This window comes from Siphateles boraxobius, unplaced genomic scaffold (genome assembly GCF_051911475.1).
Source record: "Siphateles boraxobius isolate OS27281-9 unplaced genomic scaffold, OSU_SipBor_1 9, whole genome shotgun sequence".
In the NCBI taxonomy this organism is placed as follows: domain Eukaryota; kingdom Metazoa; phylum Chordata; class Actinopteri; order Cypriniformes; family Leuciscidae; genus Siphateles; species Siphateles boraxobius.
The window spans coordinates 28,714,655-28,731,520 of NW_027509219.1; the positions used below are offsets into that span (position 1 = coordinate 28,714,655).

General features: G+C 36.5%; 1 protein-coding gene across 1 annotated transcript in view; it reads left to right on the forward strand.

Moving 5' to 3' along the window:
* The window catches only part of xpr1a (xenotropic and polytropic retrovirus receptor 1a), a 76,975-nt gene that overhangs the window by 45,271 nt on the left and 14,838 nt on the right, over positions 1-16,866 (forward strand). The window contains exons 3-9 of the mRNA XM_077222674.1: positions 7,751-7,852; positions 11,314-11,534; positions 12,456-12,605; positions 12,800-12,883; positions 14,003-14,084; positions 14,247-14,434; positions 14,865-15,044. Coding sequence (XP_077078789.1) covers positions 7,751-7,852; positions 11,314-11,534; positions 12,456-12,605; positions 12,800-12,883; positions 14,003-14,084; positions 14,247-14,434; positions 14,865-15,044 — 1,007 coding nt within the window. The remainder of the gene's footprint in view (positions 1-7,750; positions 7,853-11,313; positions 11,535-12,455; positions 12,606-12,799; positions 12,884-14,002; positions 14,085-14,246; positions 14,435-14,864; positions 15,045-16,866) is intronic.

Here is a 16,866-nt window from a genome sequence, read left to right on the forward strand (position 1 = left end):
GTTGATATAATCCCTCTATATTTCTGACAATATCTTGCAATTTTGCTTGTCACACACAGAGTTCAACATTCAGCATGCAAACCACGACAATGGTAACACGTTTTTTTGAAATTAATTTAATTAATTAGACCATTGCAATTGTATTTGCTGTCTCTTGTCAGTATAACCCCAGTAGCGATAGCAAATACAATTTTAATGGTAAAATAAAGCCAAAAATGGTAAAACAAAGCAATTAATTTATTCATGCAGTAATGCACTCTGGGAGTACACTTCCTCAGATCACAGATAGAATTAAGTTGACAAAACTTAAATAGATTAAGTAAGAAGAACTTGATGTAATTACTTTATGCTTACTTAAATTAAGGCAACAAGTTTGCAAAATGTAATTAAGTAAACTGAACTAGTTAGTTTTTACAGTGTACATTTTGGTGCAGAAAGTGAAGTGAAATGTCTTTGCTGCTGAATGCATGCTGAGGTAGACGATGTCTTCTTGTCATAATTAATTCAAGAAGCGTATAACTAAGAGAACTAAATAATTCTATTCTGTTATATTCTAATCTATTTATTTTATTCTATTTTATTTTTAGTCTATTCTATTTTATTATTTTATTCTATTCTATTAAATATGTGAGTATTTCCTGGCAGGTTGACAATGATTTTATTCAGTGAACATAGCTAAGACAACTCAAATGCTGTTCATACATTATTAGTCTACCTGTATAATTGTCAGAGTTTTACTTTCATTGTAAAGCTAAACCTATGGCATTTAAAATAAATATCTGAGCTAAACAAGGAGACAAATCTTCAGTGGTGGTTTTATCAGTGACCTTTCTAGCTTCCTGTGAGTCAGAGAGAGAGAGAAATCTTCACAGGGCCGTGATGAAGCTGTTTTAATGGCAGGGTATGCAGACGTCTGGCCTGTGTCTGACTGTGAGCTGGACTGATAAAACTTCACAGCTGAGATGGTCAGCGGGTTTCGGCACACAGCCAATCTCAGCGTCAGCTTTTTATTCACGCATCAGCTAAAGAGAGAGACATTTTAACACTCGGAATGAAACAGACCTCTGGCTGCAATCTCTGAATAATTTTTGTGTGTTTTATGGGATTATGTGTGGAGATAGGCAGACAATCCTTTTTTAGAGATGCGTTTGCTGTTCTCATCTTAAACTTTTTTCTGCTATTTCCACTGAGATTCCATGCTAATGTGTCCTTCAATCTGTTTAGGTAATAAGAATAAGCTCTCCAGTCTTTCTAAAAAATGTTTAAACAATGTTTCTAAAAAATTGTATGTATTAAAAAAAAAAAAAAAAGTAGATTAGGACTTGCCACTTAGTCACAAAGTCTTCCCCGATTAATTCTAATGTAATGTTTCCAGCCCAGGAACCCCTAACACAATTACAGGGGAATATCCTGTCTGTACTGATCTCTAACTGACTGCAGATGTTAGAGTCGGGTAAATCACCCAAATTATGTTTGCTTATTTACAGGCGTTTACTGTCAAGTCACATTCTTGGTGAATGGAATGAATCCGTGTCGATCTGTCAGTTTGATGACATGGAGCAGATCTTCCCATCTGATATCTTGAGAATAATGGTTGGGAGGATTAGAACACAGTTTAGACTGAAATAGTTGTGCACTTTGAGGCTTATTATTTTAAGGGTTCCTGTGATGCATTTTGAAAGATTTAGGTCAAACTGTGTAATCATGAATACCTTCATAAATGTAACTTTTCTCTTCGAGAATGAAATGGAATGTCTCATTATAGTCGTACAAAAGTGTGTTGTTCTAAATAAAGAGTTTAGACCAGAGTTTTTGAGAGTGTTCTGGAATTGGAACACAATTTCAGAACCACGGACAGCTCACATACTTGAGTGGACCTGCTTTCAAATGAGGCCATGGAAAATATGATTATTAGACATTCCCAAACTCTGAAATTTAAAATGAATACATTGATTTATCCAAGGTATAAAAAAAACACTTGCCAAGAGCAGTGTCCCATTTTTGTCTTTTGAATTCTCAATTATCCCACTTTTGAAATGTTAAAATGTTTATTTTTAACCTTGGATTTATTTTGTATTCATGTTCTGTGCCTATCTTTCAATGTAGTCTTTTTTTTAAGGTATCTTTTGTCTATTGTTTTTCTTTCTTATTTTTTTAATTGAATTTTAAAGACTGTATGAAAATATGCACTATTATAAAAGCATAATAGTTTTACATACTAACACATAAATATAATGACAACTAAACTGTATAATTGAAGGTGTCCCAGGTAAAAGCTTTCCTGTTCTAATACATGTATTACTCCAGTCTTTATTTATTTATTTATAAGGTTTCTGTGTATTGTCCCGTTGCCAGAAATAGAGTGTCAGTCAGTGTCCAAATGTGTAGCCAGCGTCCTTTACTGTCCTTACCAGTTCCGAATTTGTGAACACGATATGCTGATTCACCAGCTCAGACGCTATAGGGAGCTGATTTAGACACACCCTATATCTAGAAGTGAACCGAAACTAGCAGAAACCTTCTAAAAGTGTCTTGTCAGGATGACATGTACAGCTGAATATTTCATTGTGTCATTTTTGTTAACCAAATCCTTGGCAGCATCATGTCTCTGACCAACTCAGATTTCATATCCCACCATCCATTTCACATCCCATCTGTGTCATCCACCCCACTTCCTAATGCATTCACCCGGTCTGGATCCTGCCGGGAATCCCGCAGCCCCCGCCTCCAACCCTTCAGAAACCGAGATTTACACTCTCAATGTGCTGAGCTGCTCTCTGATGAATGAGTCTAGACGGAGACCTCGAAAGAGCTTCTCCCTCGTGCTTACTTTGCTTTTATACATGTTATTTACATGGAGGCTGCTCTGGGTGTACCAGACTCAATAATGTGCATTGCTAATCATCTCCCAATCCTAGAAGCTTCCTGATTGGCTGGGCTAATTGTGGCTTGAGGGACGAGAGCTGGTGGAGGGTGAGACTGAGGCTGCTATAAGAGTTCTCCTTCATCTCTGAGGGTCTGGTTGAACTTAGCAAGGGGGCAGGGGGGTGGGGCGAACGGATGGCTGTAAGAGGCTTTTATGTGCTACGTTTCATGTTTTCACTTTGTGTCTCTTTCCCAGCATGCATCGTTCCTGCTTAACGGGTTCCGTCGCACGGCTGTCCTGCTGCAATCCCACCCACACACTTCAGCCTTTTAATAGAGCATGCCAGCGAGAGCGAATAATCACCCCCTCTAATTTACTCAGGATGATGGGCCCTCGTAAAAGCCTCCAACAACAGAGCGTTTCCTGTGCCTTTTTATTGCCGCCAGGCGTACAGATTAATTCAACTGCGATGATTGAGATCACCATGTAGCGGAGAGATAAGGGACTCACACCCATGTTTGGCAGCGCTGCGACAATGCAAACAGCAAGACGAGGGTGATAAACAGCATTGAGGCGGTTAAATGGATTGTAAAATGAGGAGAGGTCATTCAGCTGTCGGTCGAGCAATCGCTGTGTTCACACACTCGCCACCAGTAGCCCTCTAATGAGAGATGATATCGCTCAGCCTGGACAATACAGGGTATACGTCGCTCTCTCATTCTCTGCGACGTAAAATCATGTACTTGCTTAATTTAACTTGCCAGTCTTGCAATGTAATCCTAATGGAAAAGAATTGGGGTAAAAAGAAACATTTGCTTTTTTTGTTCCGAAAGGCAAGGCAGATAAATCCTCTTCCTGCAGGGCTTTTTGGGTAAAACAATACACAGTCTGATCCCTTGATCCAAGAGCACAGTCAGTTCTAGTAAATCTAGGCACCCAGAGGGAAAATGTTATATTCATGTGAGCCTGTCAAGGGAGGTATGATAGAGACAGAGACACAGACACAGACACAGACACAGAGAGAGAGAGAGATAACCCCAGATGAAAAAAGTGTTAGTTGCAGCTTTATAGGATTGGTATGCAGGATTTATGTGTTGGATTTAAGACACAGGAAGTTCCTTAGTCAGGACAAGTGTGCTGATGTCAGGGTTCTGTACTTCACTCTTTAAATGAAAGCACTGACAGTTAATGTGTTTTATGGATGGAACCAAACAGGTTGAAAAGAAAACCATAGTTAAAATGTACAAATATTATAAAGCCTAGTGTTTTTCTGGATATCAGTTTAAAATTTAACTCAAGCCTGACATGAAAAAATAGTTTAAAAAAATATATTGAAATTGAACAGTTTATTGAACCATGAGACAAAATCTAAAAAACTAGTTTGCGTACATGTTAACATACAAAGCAATGCAATACAATGATAATTGAGAGATGTATAATCAAAAGCCTGATGTATCATAGTTTGATACTCACATTTCTTCTGAAATAATGTATGGATAATCAAGTAAACCCAAATTGCTTTAGTTCATTTAATTCATCTTGAAACCTTAAGGCAGACAGTTTCAGAAATAAACTAAAAGGCCTTTTACTTGCTATAAACTATCAATCAGATGACAGAAAGCATGGTGTAGATTGTGTACAACAGCTTTTTTAGCAAAGTTTTGAGTTTAATAATACATTAGGCTTTATACGGTTATCTTCCATCAAAAGAAAACTGAATGAGAGTAAAGAAAACATAAAGCTTTTTTCTTTCTTTGCGTTTTGTGTCCTTGGTTAGGGTTTCGAAGTCGGAAACTTTCCATGGCAATTAACAAACGTGAATTAATGGAAATAAACAGGAAATTTGAAAGATTGCAAGGGGGGGGGGGGGGGTATTTTATTGAACATTCATGTTTTTTATTGTTCAATGAAAGAATCGATTAAAGTTCTACTGACAGATAAATCAAAAATGTCATTTTTTAAAATTTGTATTAGTTTACATGCATGTCTGAATATGACCAAAAAAATTTTTATATTTCTGTATGCAAATTATAGTTTTAACAAATTACCCAAATTTCCAAAGAATTTCCTTTAATTCCCCTAAATTCCCATTAAGTTTCCAAATTGGGCTATTTCCAAAATTCCTCATGCAGCTTAACCTCCCATGGAAAGTTTCCAGAAATTTACCGGAAATTTCATCCACCCATTTGCAACCCTATTCTTGGGAGAGCATGGCTCTAGTGACACCAAGGTGGTGGGTTTGATTGTTGTTGATACTGATACACACACACTTTCACCTATATTGTGTTTGCATACGTACAAAATGGCAAGAATCAATATAGACATGACGTAGCACATCTTACTGTTTTCCAGTGTGGTCTTTTTCTCCTCTCTGAAGTCTATCTCTTACTGAAGTCATGTTCCTTTGTGTCCGCGTCATGACAGAGGCATAAAGGCATTGTAAGGCTAACGAGGGCTGTCGTGGTTTAAACAGTAGGGAGACACCAGGAAAGACATTACACATGGCTTCCTCTGTTACTGTGACAACAGAAACATAATGAGTATCCACCTTATTCCTGACGAGCTTACTGCGTTTTGAATTATGGGTGGCACTTCCGGTTTGATGAACTTTCATTCAAAAAGACTGAAACGAATAATTTCAAATAATAAGGTTGCTCTACAATTAAAGCTTATCCGTCAGTTTGACTTAAATGAGCTATCAGTTTCCTTTCATGTTTTATTTAAGAATAACATGAGAATATTGTAGCACTTGGTATTTTAACGTGAAATGTTATAAGAATATCTATGGCAAGAGCTCTTTTCAGTCTTCATTCTTTTCCTCATGATTATTTTCTTTTTTCCTTTTGCATTCTGCTGTAATAGTATGAAAATTGTCAACATTTACTGCACATTTGTGGTCTGTTCTCAACGGTTTAATTTACGATATATGCCATTAATAATTTACTGGAATGCACGAAGAATCTCTAATTATTCCTCCCAAAATCCTCACGTCTCTTTCCAAGTTTCTTTTCACAGGTAAATACAATTTATTATCGGTCAAAATGACTGAAATCACTTTGAAATAGTATCACACAATGCTGAAGTAGCTATATATAAAAATATATATATATATTAAGGCAACGTATGTTACATACAGATGATCACAGTGATATTTTAACCGTCCGATTTTGCTGTGGAAAGATTCACACTTTTGAGATTATTCATGGTCTGTTGAAAGTACCTTGATGCTTTTACACTTTAATTGTCCTTTTAATGTGCAATGGTTGAAGGGTGAGTAGAATATGTAATGTCATTGTTTAATATATATATATATTTTATTGCGTCCATAGAGCTAGTGTTTCACTGATTGTTTACGGCTAAACGGAAGTTACACCCATAATTCGCGCAAAGCGTCATGGGGCGTAGGAATAATGAGTATACATGCTTTACTTTTAACAATCTGTGCTATTTGTTGCCATATTGTTAAAAGTTACATAAAACTGTATGTCTTATTTAATGTTTGTGATGTGACACATTTGTGGCACTGAATATTCAATGGAAAATGGATTTTATCCATAGGGATTTGATTGGATTGTGAATGTTATATGATAGTTTTTATTGTTTATCCCTGCCCACACAGGAGTCTCTCTTTATCATCAGCAGAAAAGACAAGGAGTTATATGTTTGTAGACTGTTACATTTTGATGGAAGACTTTAAAAACAAACTCGGTTATACTTTATTTGAAAGGGACATAGTTACATTGTACTTCCTCAAATAAGTACTGAGTAATTAATTACATGTACTTACTATAGAGTTACGGTTGGGTTAGGGTTAGTTACTTGTAATTATGCATAATTTACTGTTATTACTGGTAAGTGCATGTAGTAACGTGTAACTACGTCACCTTAAAACAAAGTGTTACCACAAACTTTTATTCTTTAGAATAACATGCATGGATGAATTGTGCAGCACCAGGGACGTGCATTAAGATGTTACCAATTTATGCTGAACACTGGAAATGTGGTGAAGTTGCTTCGTAGTTATATGTGGGCTGAGTGTGTCTGTTAGGGGAACAGCACGGGTGTCCATGGTTGTAGAGAATTATTCTTTCTCTCTTTGCTATACATCACACAGAGAGACGCAAGGGGTCAGAGTTCATCCTGGGTCATTTCTCTCGCTCTTTGTTGTAAATCTTCAAAAGCACATTGGGAACAAAATTAGTGTGGAAAGAATTTTCACTCAGAAATTGCTAGTAAATTTCCCAAATACAAAGAATCTTGTAAAATGGCCCTCCAGGAACTGAGTTTTGCACCCCTGTCACATAGTGTCGGGCTCTCTTATTTGTGAATGTTTGATTTTGCAAAGGGACACATTTCTGTTTAGCCAAAGTGAGCATAGATGCCTCGTACTTGTGTGAACAACAGATAACTTCAAATGGAGCAAATGGATTAATACATTTCATAGTACGTTTTATTTATATAACCCTTTTGCTGATTTTTAAAGTGTTACATAAATGGACAAGTGACAGGTACTATGCACAATATACACAGGCGTAAAATATCTTGGAATTTGTGGCCAATCAGTTGTTTTAATTTTCATATTTGAATATAAAAAGACAGCAGAATGACATCTGCACTGTAAAACATATTTAAACCTTGAATATTTATCAACTTTTATTGTGTACATTTTAACAAACATGCTTATATTGCATTTGAAATCTGGAATTTAGACTGGTTGTTTAAAGCTCAAAGCACTCGTTTTATAACTCCCTCTGGCCTTGAAGAGTCTGTATAAAGATGAAGCTGTGTATGGTAATGTGGACATCTCTAGTGTGAGTAGATTAGTGCCCACTGCTCAATATGAAAATGAACATAGATTTACACCTTGTATTTTTTGTCTTTCAGTCACAGATGAAGACACCGTCAAAAGGTACTATGCCAAGTTTGAGGAGAAGTTTTTTCAGACATGCGAAAAGGAGCTTTCCAAGATCAACACATTCTATTCAGGTATTGTTTTCTATGCATGCCATGAAAACTGTATTTTATATATTAAAATAACTGTTGTCTATTTTAATACATTTTAAAATGTAATTTATAATTTTGATGGCAAAGCTGAATTTTCAGCATCATTACTCCAGTCACGTGATCCTTCAGAAATCATTCTAAAATGCTGATTTGGATCTCAAGAAATATTCTTTATTATTATCAAAGTTGAAAGCAGCTGTGCTGCTTAATATTTTTGTGGAAACCTTGATAAAAAATTATGAAGTTCAAAAGAACAGCGTTCATTGTAACAGAATTTACATACAATACATTAATTAACAATCTCTCCAGGAAAAGTACATGTATCCATCAATCAGTCATAGAACTTTTTTGAGGATTACAAGAAAGCTTTTTTTCAGCATTAACGATCGGTAATATTTAACTTTAAATAATACTAACTGTTTGGCTACTATAATTGCATTCTCTCTGTAACCCCATAAATGGCACAAGTGGAAACAAACTTTACTGTGTGTGGTTAAACTGCAGTGGCCTGCTAAATGCTGTCAAGGGATTCCCTGTGCATGAGGTCAGGGTGTACAGCACTATTTGGGAACATGATGTAATATGTAATGCCTGCCATAGTCGGTTTAACTTGCGTCAAGGGGAATAGAACTATGTTTGGACTGATAATAAATGCACACTGCAAGCTGTGTTGTTGCATTGACTTCAGGGCAAAAAGAATGTCTGATCTCTACTGCCTCTAGTGGCTGGTTAGTGGATAGAACAGACATAAATTAAAAGCATTTTAGTAACGCTTTGTTTGCATGTTGATGCATTGTTAGCATGCATCATAAATGAGAATATAACAATAGCTAATTCTGCTCAAAATTAAAATCTCAAAATGAGATGCGACAGAGGGATCAGCATTTATACTGAAACAGAGACGCAGACGCACATTAATAATTTAACATGAAAGGAAAGCATTCATTCTGCTTATAATCTTGGTTTAGTCTTTTCATCCTCCAGTTGCCACTGAAAATCATTCACTACCTCAGTGCTGCAGGTTTGACGGTCAAACCAAAATAAACTCTAATCGAGTTGCCCAGCCAAAGAAAGCTGGCAAGTCCACTTAGCTGGAAAAATCTCTGACCCCATACTTTATCTTATTTTGTCCTTTTGGAAAAACACATGGATGTTTTTCCACAAGGGCAAAATTAGATAAAGTTTCCTTCACTAGAAAGTAGTACACGATAAATCAGGAAAGATGTCAATAAAAACATAAATGCTAATTTAGCCAATATATGATGTAATTCTGCAGATAATGTTGTCCATGCATACACAGCCCTGTTTTCAAGGTTTATGTAGTGATATGGAAGGCATTCTCATATTTGATGAACTAGAAACTGAAATTAATATTAGGATGGCAGCCGCTGTTACAGCACTATAACTAATTCTGTCTAGTTGACCCTGACTGTGTTATGGCCGAGACCCCTGCCTCCCCCCTGAGTCGTCCTGAATTAACAACATAGCTTCTAATCCTTCAGTACATGCAGTCTCTGTCCCAGTGGACGAGATCTGCTAAGCACATCAATTCTTAGCACCATCTTAGCCACGTTCAGCCTGCAGAAGCACAGAACTTATTCAGACTATTATAGACTACCATTTAAATTGGCATGAAAGAAAACGAGGTTGTGCCGTTCATTTGATCCTAAGGACACATCTTCTATTCACAGCCAATGTTTATTCTGGACATTCCCTATATCAGCCAGTGATATATCTAGCTTTTTATTATTATTATGGACATGCATTTTTAATGCTTTGCAATTTTTGTCTGTGACATTTGTTTGCAAATTCTGTTTGTCAACATAAATCATGTTTTGACCTGTGATTGCCTTGGTTTCATCTGTAAAAATTGGTTGAAATGTTTTGCCGTAGCAGTAAGGAATACATTACAGTACTTATTAAAGGTGGGGTATGTGATTTGGAAAACGACCGGCAGATTTTGAAAATACACAATTCAAATGGTCCTACCTTCTTTCCTCCAAGGCTGGCTCTGACTCCACCCATTCGAAGAACATTGACGCGCAATCATGCACGAGCGAAAACTCAGATGCGCGAGAGATTGTAATGACGATTTACTACTGATCATGGAACCGGCTTTACTGACGAGATGCGCATGCGTCATGAGCTTTGAGTATGCGCACGAAGGGGGTCACGCGTGCTGGGGGGAGGGGTGTGTGGTGCGACCGTTTGATTGACGAACTTACTGTCCAATGATTCCAGGTGGTCTTGGAAATGATTGGCTGGAGTTTTTCGAGTCCTGCCCGTTCCACAGATGATTAAATTGCTTAATTTTCATTTCAGTGCTTCTAACTCAGTGGCTGTAAGTGGGTTAGGAATAGGATTTCAAGTTATTTTGAAAAAAATGGACAAAAAAGAGAATCACATACCCCACCTTTAATGTTTTTAACATTGAATTAATAAAAATACTACTGTTCATTGTTAGTTCATGTTAGTTCAGGTTCATTAACTCATGCTAACAGATAGAGCTTTCGATTTTAATGTTCATGTTAGTAAATGTTGAAATTAACATTAACTGAGATTAATAAATGCTGTAGAAATATTTTTTCATTCATGTTAACAAATGTTGTTAATGTTAACAAATGAAACCTTATTGTAAAGTGTTACCCAAATTGTCAGCTGTTCTTGTAAAGAAAACCAGAACATTCAAGGAAAAAAAGGTTACATTTATGTGTAAGAATATAAATAATAAATAATATTCTTTAAACAATATAAACAAAAAAATTAAATAATATGTGCTTTTAAATTAAGAACTTTTTAAAATTAGGATCTTTCATACAAATTTTACATTTTATAATTTTTTAGTTTTGGGACCAGTGAAAATGTTGCAGTTCTAGAAGAAATCCCTGAGAAAGTGGACAAGTGAGCTTTGTAGATACAAAGTGTGGCAGATCTCCTCATTCTCCTTTTCAGCCTGGACTCAGACCTCTCTTCCTGAGGGTTATAGCCCATACGCTCCCAGTATTTACTTGTTGAACCTAATACCCACTTCCTTCCTCTGAAAGTGAGATGGACGAGCAAGCTCCTATTCACCAAACTGTTCTGGGACACAGGCCAGCACGGATAATGCTGTCTGAGATATCATCCTTACAGGAAGAAGCTCATCTCTGACAGGAAATCTGTCTGCTTTACTTTCCAGATGATGGGTAGACTGAGGGATTTATTTATCATGCAAAATGGATTCTGGTGCATCTCATTCCAGGGTTTTAAGCCAAGCAGACTTTACGTCCCTCAATAGACATAGTTCTTAATGCATTTCAAGATCGTCTTTTTCCGTCCTGGCGTACACCCAGGGTTTTTTGTTTGCTATTTTGTTTGTTCTCAAAGACCATAAATCAAATAAAATAATAATCATCAATAAGGCGTACTTATTTATATTTCCTTCTCTTTTTGGATCTTCACAGAGAAACTGGCTGAAGCGCAGCGGCGATTCGCAACTTTGCAGAATGAGCTGCAGTCGTCTCTGGATGCCCAGCGAGAGAGCAACGCTCCAGGGCTGCGCAGTCGCCGCAAAACGGTGTTGCCTTTGTCCAACAAGGAGCGCAACAAACATCGCAACATCAAAGACCTGCAGCTGGCCTTCAGCGAGTTCTACCTCAGCCTCATTCTCCTGCAGAACTACCAGGTCTGAAATTTGTCATGTTTTTGTTGTTGTTCGTCTCCTCTTCTGAAAGTTGACCTTTTCCTGACTGGTTCTGTTGACACTTCTTCTTTTTTTTCTGTTGACGAGACCACCGCTCGTGCACTCAAAGCTCAACATATGTTGCTCTTTTCAGCTGGCTTTTCATTCATTTTATCTTCATTCCTGTGCACTTTACAAATGTTATACTTATTTCCATATTCTTTTTTGTCCATATTTCTTCAAGCTTCCATCAGTTTGGAAACAGTTGACTTAATTTGTGTTTTTCATGATTTTAACGCAGGGATTTCCCAAATTTTTTTGTCAGTCAAACCTCTTTGGCCAATTTAATTACACATTCACATCTGATGTTTGTTTACATGACATGCAGGTAAACCAATAAAATATTTCGTCTTTTTTTAGTGTCTTATTTTGATTTGTTTATATTTTCAAATTATTTTATTTTACATCAATTATTTTCATTAACTCATGAACCAGTTCCCAGGGTTGGGAAAACCCTGATCTAAAGGTTTACGATTAAATTCTTGAAATAAATTTCATACCCAAATATTGGTTGTGCTTACTTGTGAATTTCTTTACAAAGTGAATTGTAAATGGATAGTGAAGGAAAAGTAGTCAACAGGTATCTAGCACACATGTGGACTGCTTTAATACGGTTAAAACGTACAAAATATCCCAGGATGCACCAGATTTCCAGAGCGAAGAGCTGGAATATTCATTTGTTTTCATGACTTTTCTCTAAAATGTCTAATTATTTTATTACATTATACTAAATTGTGGAAAATAGCAATAATAAATAAATGAGTAGACTTGTCTCAACATATAGAAAAAGAGGATTGCTCTTTTCTCTGTGTTGTTAGATGTGTAACTTAATTTCATATTCTGGTTTACCCAAACCTCATACAGAATCTGAACTTCACTGGATTCCGTAAGATTCTGAAGAAACATGATAAGATTCTGGATACACAGCGTGGAGCCGATTGGCGTGTGGCGCACGTGGAGGTGGCTCCATTCTACACCTGTAAGAAGATCACACAGCTCATCTCTGAGACCGAGGTAGACTGCCTGTCTTCACGTTTAGACTTTTGACTTCCTGCTCGTAAGATAATCAGATTCTATTGGTGTTACTGTACACTCCCGTAGCTGCTGTAAGTGATGCTTAAACCCCTAAAGTGCATTAGAATGAAGCTTAAAATCAGAAATTTTCAAGCTAAAGTGTGCTGTCTGACCTTTGACCCTCGTGTGCCTAGGCTCTGGTGACCACAGAGCTGGAAGGTGGTGACCGTCAGAAGGCCATGAAGAGGCTGAGGGTTCCACCTCTTGGAGCAGCACAGGTGACAAAAGAAACTCACATATACAAAAAAAGAAATTGTGTAACCTAGTGATTGCACACCTCAGACTTTCAACTGGATGCTATTTGTTTATCTTCAGAGCTTTTAAAGGGTTAATTCACCCAAAAATGAAAATTCTGTCTCAATTTACTCACCCTCATGTCAAACCCATAAGACTTGCGTTCATCTTTGGAACACAAATTAAGATCCTTTTGATGAAAACTGAGAGTTGTACGTCTCCATTGACAACAGTAACGCAACTACAACTTCGACGCTTCAAAAAGTTCATAAAGAGATTGTAAAACTCATCCATATGAATTGAGCGGTTTAGTCCAAACTTTCTGAAGAGACTCAATCGCTTTATATGATGAAATCATTTTAATGAAAAATAAGATGTTATTGACTGTTATATTGTTTTTACACATACATCATTGTCTATGTGACTGTAAAGTCTGGCCAAAAGAGTGTTCTGTATTAAATATTTGATTAACCTTTAATATTGTCTGAATCGAAGATATTTTATATGTCAAAGTGACTTTCAATGAAGTCTGTGTATAATATTTTAGTTATAAATACAAAACACTCAAGCAAAACCCCTAGGAAACAACAAACATGCTTGTCAAAAAATAGCATGATAGCCAAGAAAAATATGTGAAAAAAGTATCTGCCGTCTCTTTTAATGCAGTACTTTTAGTTCTAGGTCAGTAACAGTTGTGTAAATCCTGTAAAGGCAGTGTGGGTGGAGAGATATACCTTTGCCTGGAACATCATGTACAAAACATTGCAGGAATAGAATACTGCTTTACATTTAATTGGGATCATTTATTTGCCCCCCCTGTACTTTGCATGACGTAAGTGTAAAAATGTATGCGCATGTAAAACTAAAAGCATCCAGGTTGTTTGAGTTGAAGTCATCTACTTAATTATTTTTTTAAACGCACTCAACTTGAAATGTTAATTTGCCATGGCTTAAAATATACCATTATTTTAATATTTGCCCATGTGCAATTGCTAATGCAAAGTTAAATAATAATGCATAATAGAAAAGCTGCACTGAGATGCATTACTTGTGTTCCTGAATGTGATTGCATTGATCAAGTTTTGTTTTTTCCTCAACCTCAGCCTGCACCTGCCTGGACCACCTTCCGTGTGGGACTGTATTGTGGGATCTTCATGGTCCTAGCTGTCGCCTTCGTCCTTACTGGTACAGTTTTTAACCTTGTTGCACACTCAGACCAACATACCAACTATACCTGATTATCTTTATCTTATCCAGTGTATAAATTCTAGCCTTTCTGCTAATATACATTCATGATAGAACAGTGCAGTAATTTATACATCTGTGTGATTGATCTTTCCCTCTCAGGTGCTTTTTTCATTCGTAATCAGAACATCTGGCCACTGGTGCGCATCTACCGCGGCGGTTTCCTTTTGATTCAGTTTCTCTTTCTCTTGGGGATTAACACTTATGGCTGGAGGCAGGCGGGTGTCAATCATGTGCTGATCTTTGAGCTGAACCCTCGAAACAATCTTTCACATCAGCATCTGTTTGAGGTGAGAAGAAAACTTTACAGAAAGTCTCTGTATAAATGACCGTTTAAAAGTTCGGAGTCTGTACGATTTTTTAATAGTTTTGAAAGAAGTCTTTTATTCTTGCCAAGATCAAAATAGTAATTGTTCAATTTAAAATATTTGGGTTTTAAAATGTAATTTATTCCTGTGATGGTAAAGCTAAATTTTCAGCATCATTACTCCAGTCTTCAGTGTCACATGATCCTTCAGAAAACATTCTAAGCTGCTGATTTGATGCTCAAGAAACATTTATTATTATTATCAATGTTGAAAATAATATTTTGTGGAAACCATGATTCAAAAGAACAGCATTTATTTGACAGATGAAATAACAGGAAGGAAGAAAGAAATCTTCCAAGTTTTGAAAATCTTGATGTTCAGTTTAATCTTTTCCTCTTTTCTCTTGCTGTAGATCGCAGGGTTTTTGGGGGTGTTGTGGTGTCTCAGCATCCTTTCCTGTCTGTTTGCGGACTACACTTGGCTCCCTATGCAGGCGAACCCCCTCATCCTCTATGGCTTTATGCTGCTCTTCCTCATCAACCCCTTCAAAACCGCCTACTACAAATCCCGTTTCTGGCTCATCAAACTTCTGGTGAGAGACAAATCTTTTCAGCACATGCGTGAAACCTTTCTAATAGCAACAAAACATTATAGCAATGCCTAGTTTTCATGATCCAATCAGTTCCAGATGAATTTTAAAAAGTTCCACCCAAAATATCCTGTTTAATTTAGAAATGTGTCAGATTTCAAGTAAAGTGGGTTACAAACAGCATTCCAAATCTTCATATCCTGTGTTGTTTTATAGCACTATGTGATACAGGGGCATTTTTATGAAATACGTCTGTTTCTCACCAAGGTGGCAGTTCTTTGATCAGCAATACAGTAAAAACGATAATATTGTGTGAAATATTAATACAATTTAAAATAACTGTTTTCTATTTTAATATATTTTAAAATTTAATTTATTCCTGTGATGCAATGCTGAATTTTCAGCATCATTTCTCCAGTCTTTAGTGTCACATGATCCTTCAGAAATCATTCTAATATGCTGATTTGATGGTCAAGAAACATCCATGTTGTAAACAGTTGTGCTGCTTCATATTTTTGTGTAAACTGTGATATGTTTTTCAGGATTCTTTGTTCAAAAGAGCAGCATTTATTTGAAATAGTTATTATAATTTATTTAAAATTGATCATTTTTGATCAATTGAATGTGTCATTGCTGAATGAAAAAATCAATTCCTTTTTAAAAAAAATATGAGGTATGTGTGTGTACACAAGTGCGATTATGCGTGTCTCTGTGTGAGGTGAGGGAAAATAGATTGCTGCTCTATCTATGCGGATGTGAAGACTGTGCCTGTGCAATCATTATTGAGATGGAGCCATCAGCAGCCGCCTGCCTCTGTCTCACTGCCCTCCCTACATCTAATTGACCTAGACTGGAGCCTTATTCCTTAGAGCACACGCAGACACACACACACACACACTTCCTGTAGATTAAAACCGACACATACTGATGGCCAAACAGTGGGTGGCTTTCTTCCCAGAGCTCAAACTCGCTGTCACACTCAAGCTGTGCATTGCACAAACAGCTGTATAACCTTGAAATGTACTTCACATCCAGACCTGTATGCTTAAAAGCATTTTTTGTGGACTGCCTTCACCTGTTTCATTTGGTAAAAATAACTGATCAGAGTTTGTGTGGGGAGAAATCGATTTTCACTGGCATTTGAGCCTCAAGAGAATGATGGCATAGATCGGTGTAGTGCAAAAGTATGTTGCTGGGAAATGTCAGCACAGCCCCGAAGGCTGAGAGAGGAACATTTCATTTCATGGCATAGAGTGTGCCACAGAATAACATTAAAAAACAATGTCTATCTATCTTCACATTATATATTTATTTACTGTATAATTGTGTAATTTTAAAGTTGAAAGACTTTGTGCATGCATAAAAATTATCATCTTTGTCATCAAAATTAAATTACTTTTTTAAATATATTTGTATATATATTATTATGTTCTTTTGTAACTATGCAACTTTTTTTTGTATTTGAAATATTAACATTATTAATAATATGTTCTGAATTTGAAGGCAAAGATACTGGTACAGTTTAACTTCAACATGGCATAAAACCTATTTTGGCATTAACAAATGGTTATTACTTTTTTCATGTTCATCTCTCAATCTTAGGCAGCTGGATAGGATTTCTAAATGTGTAGTCATGCGTTTCTAAGTGAGGCACAGTGTGCTGGATTAATGGTGCAACACATCTAACTCAATCCTCACATATAACAGACAGTTAAGTGTGTTTTATTGGTGAGGTCAATGAGTTGATATTGCAGATCATCAGACAATAAAAACCCCATTGATTTGCTTTCAGCCAGCTTAGTTCTCATTAAGACTTTCGCTCTCT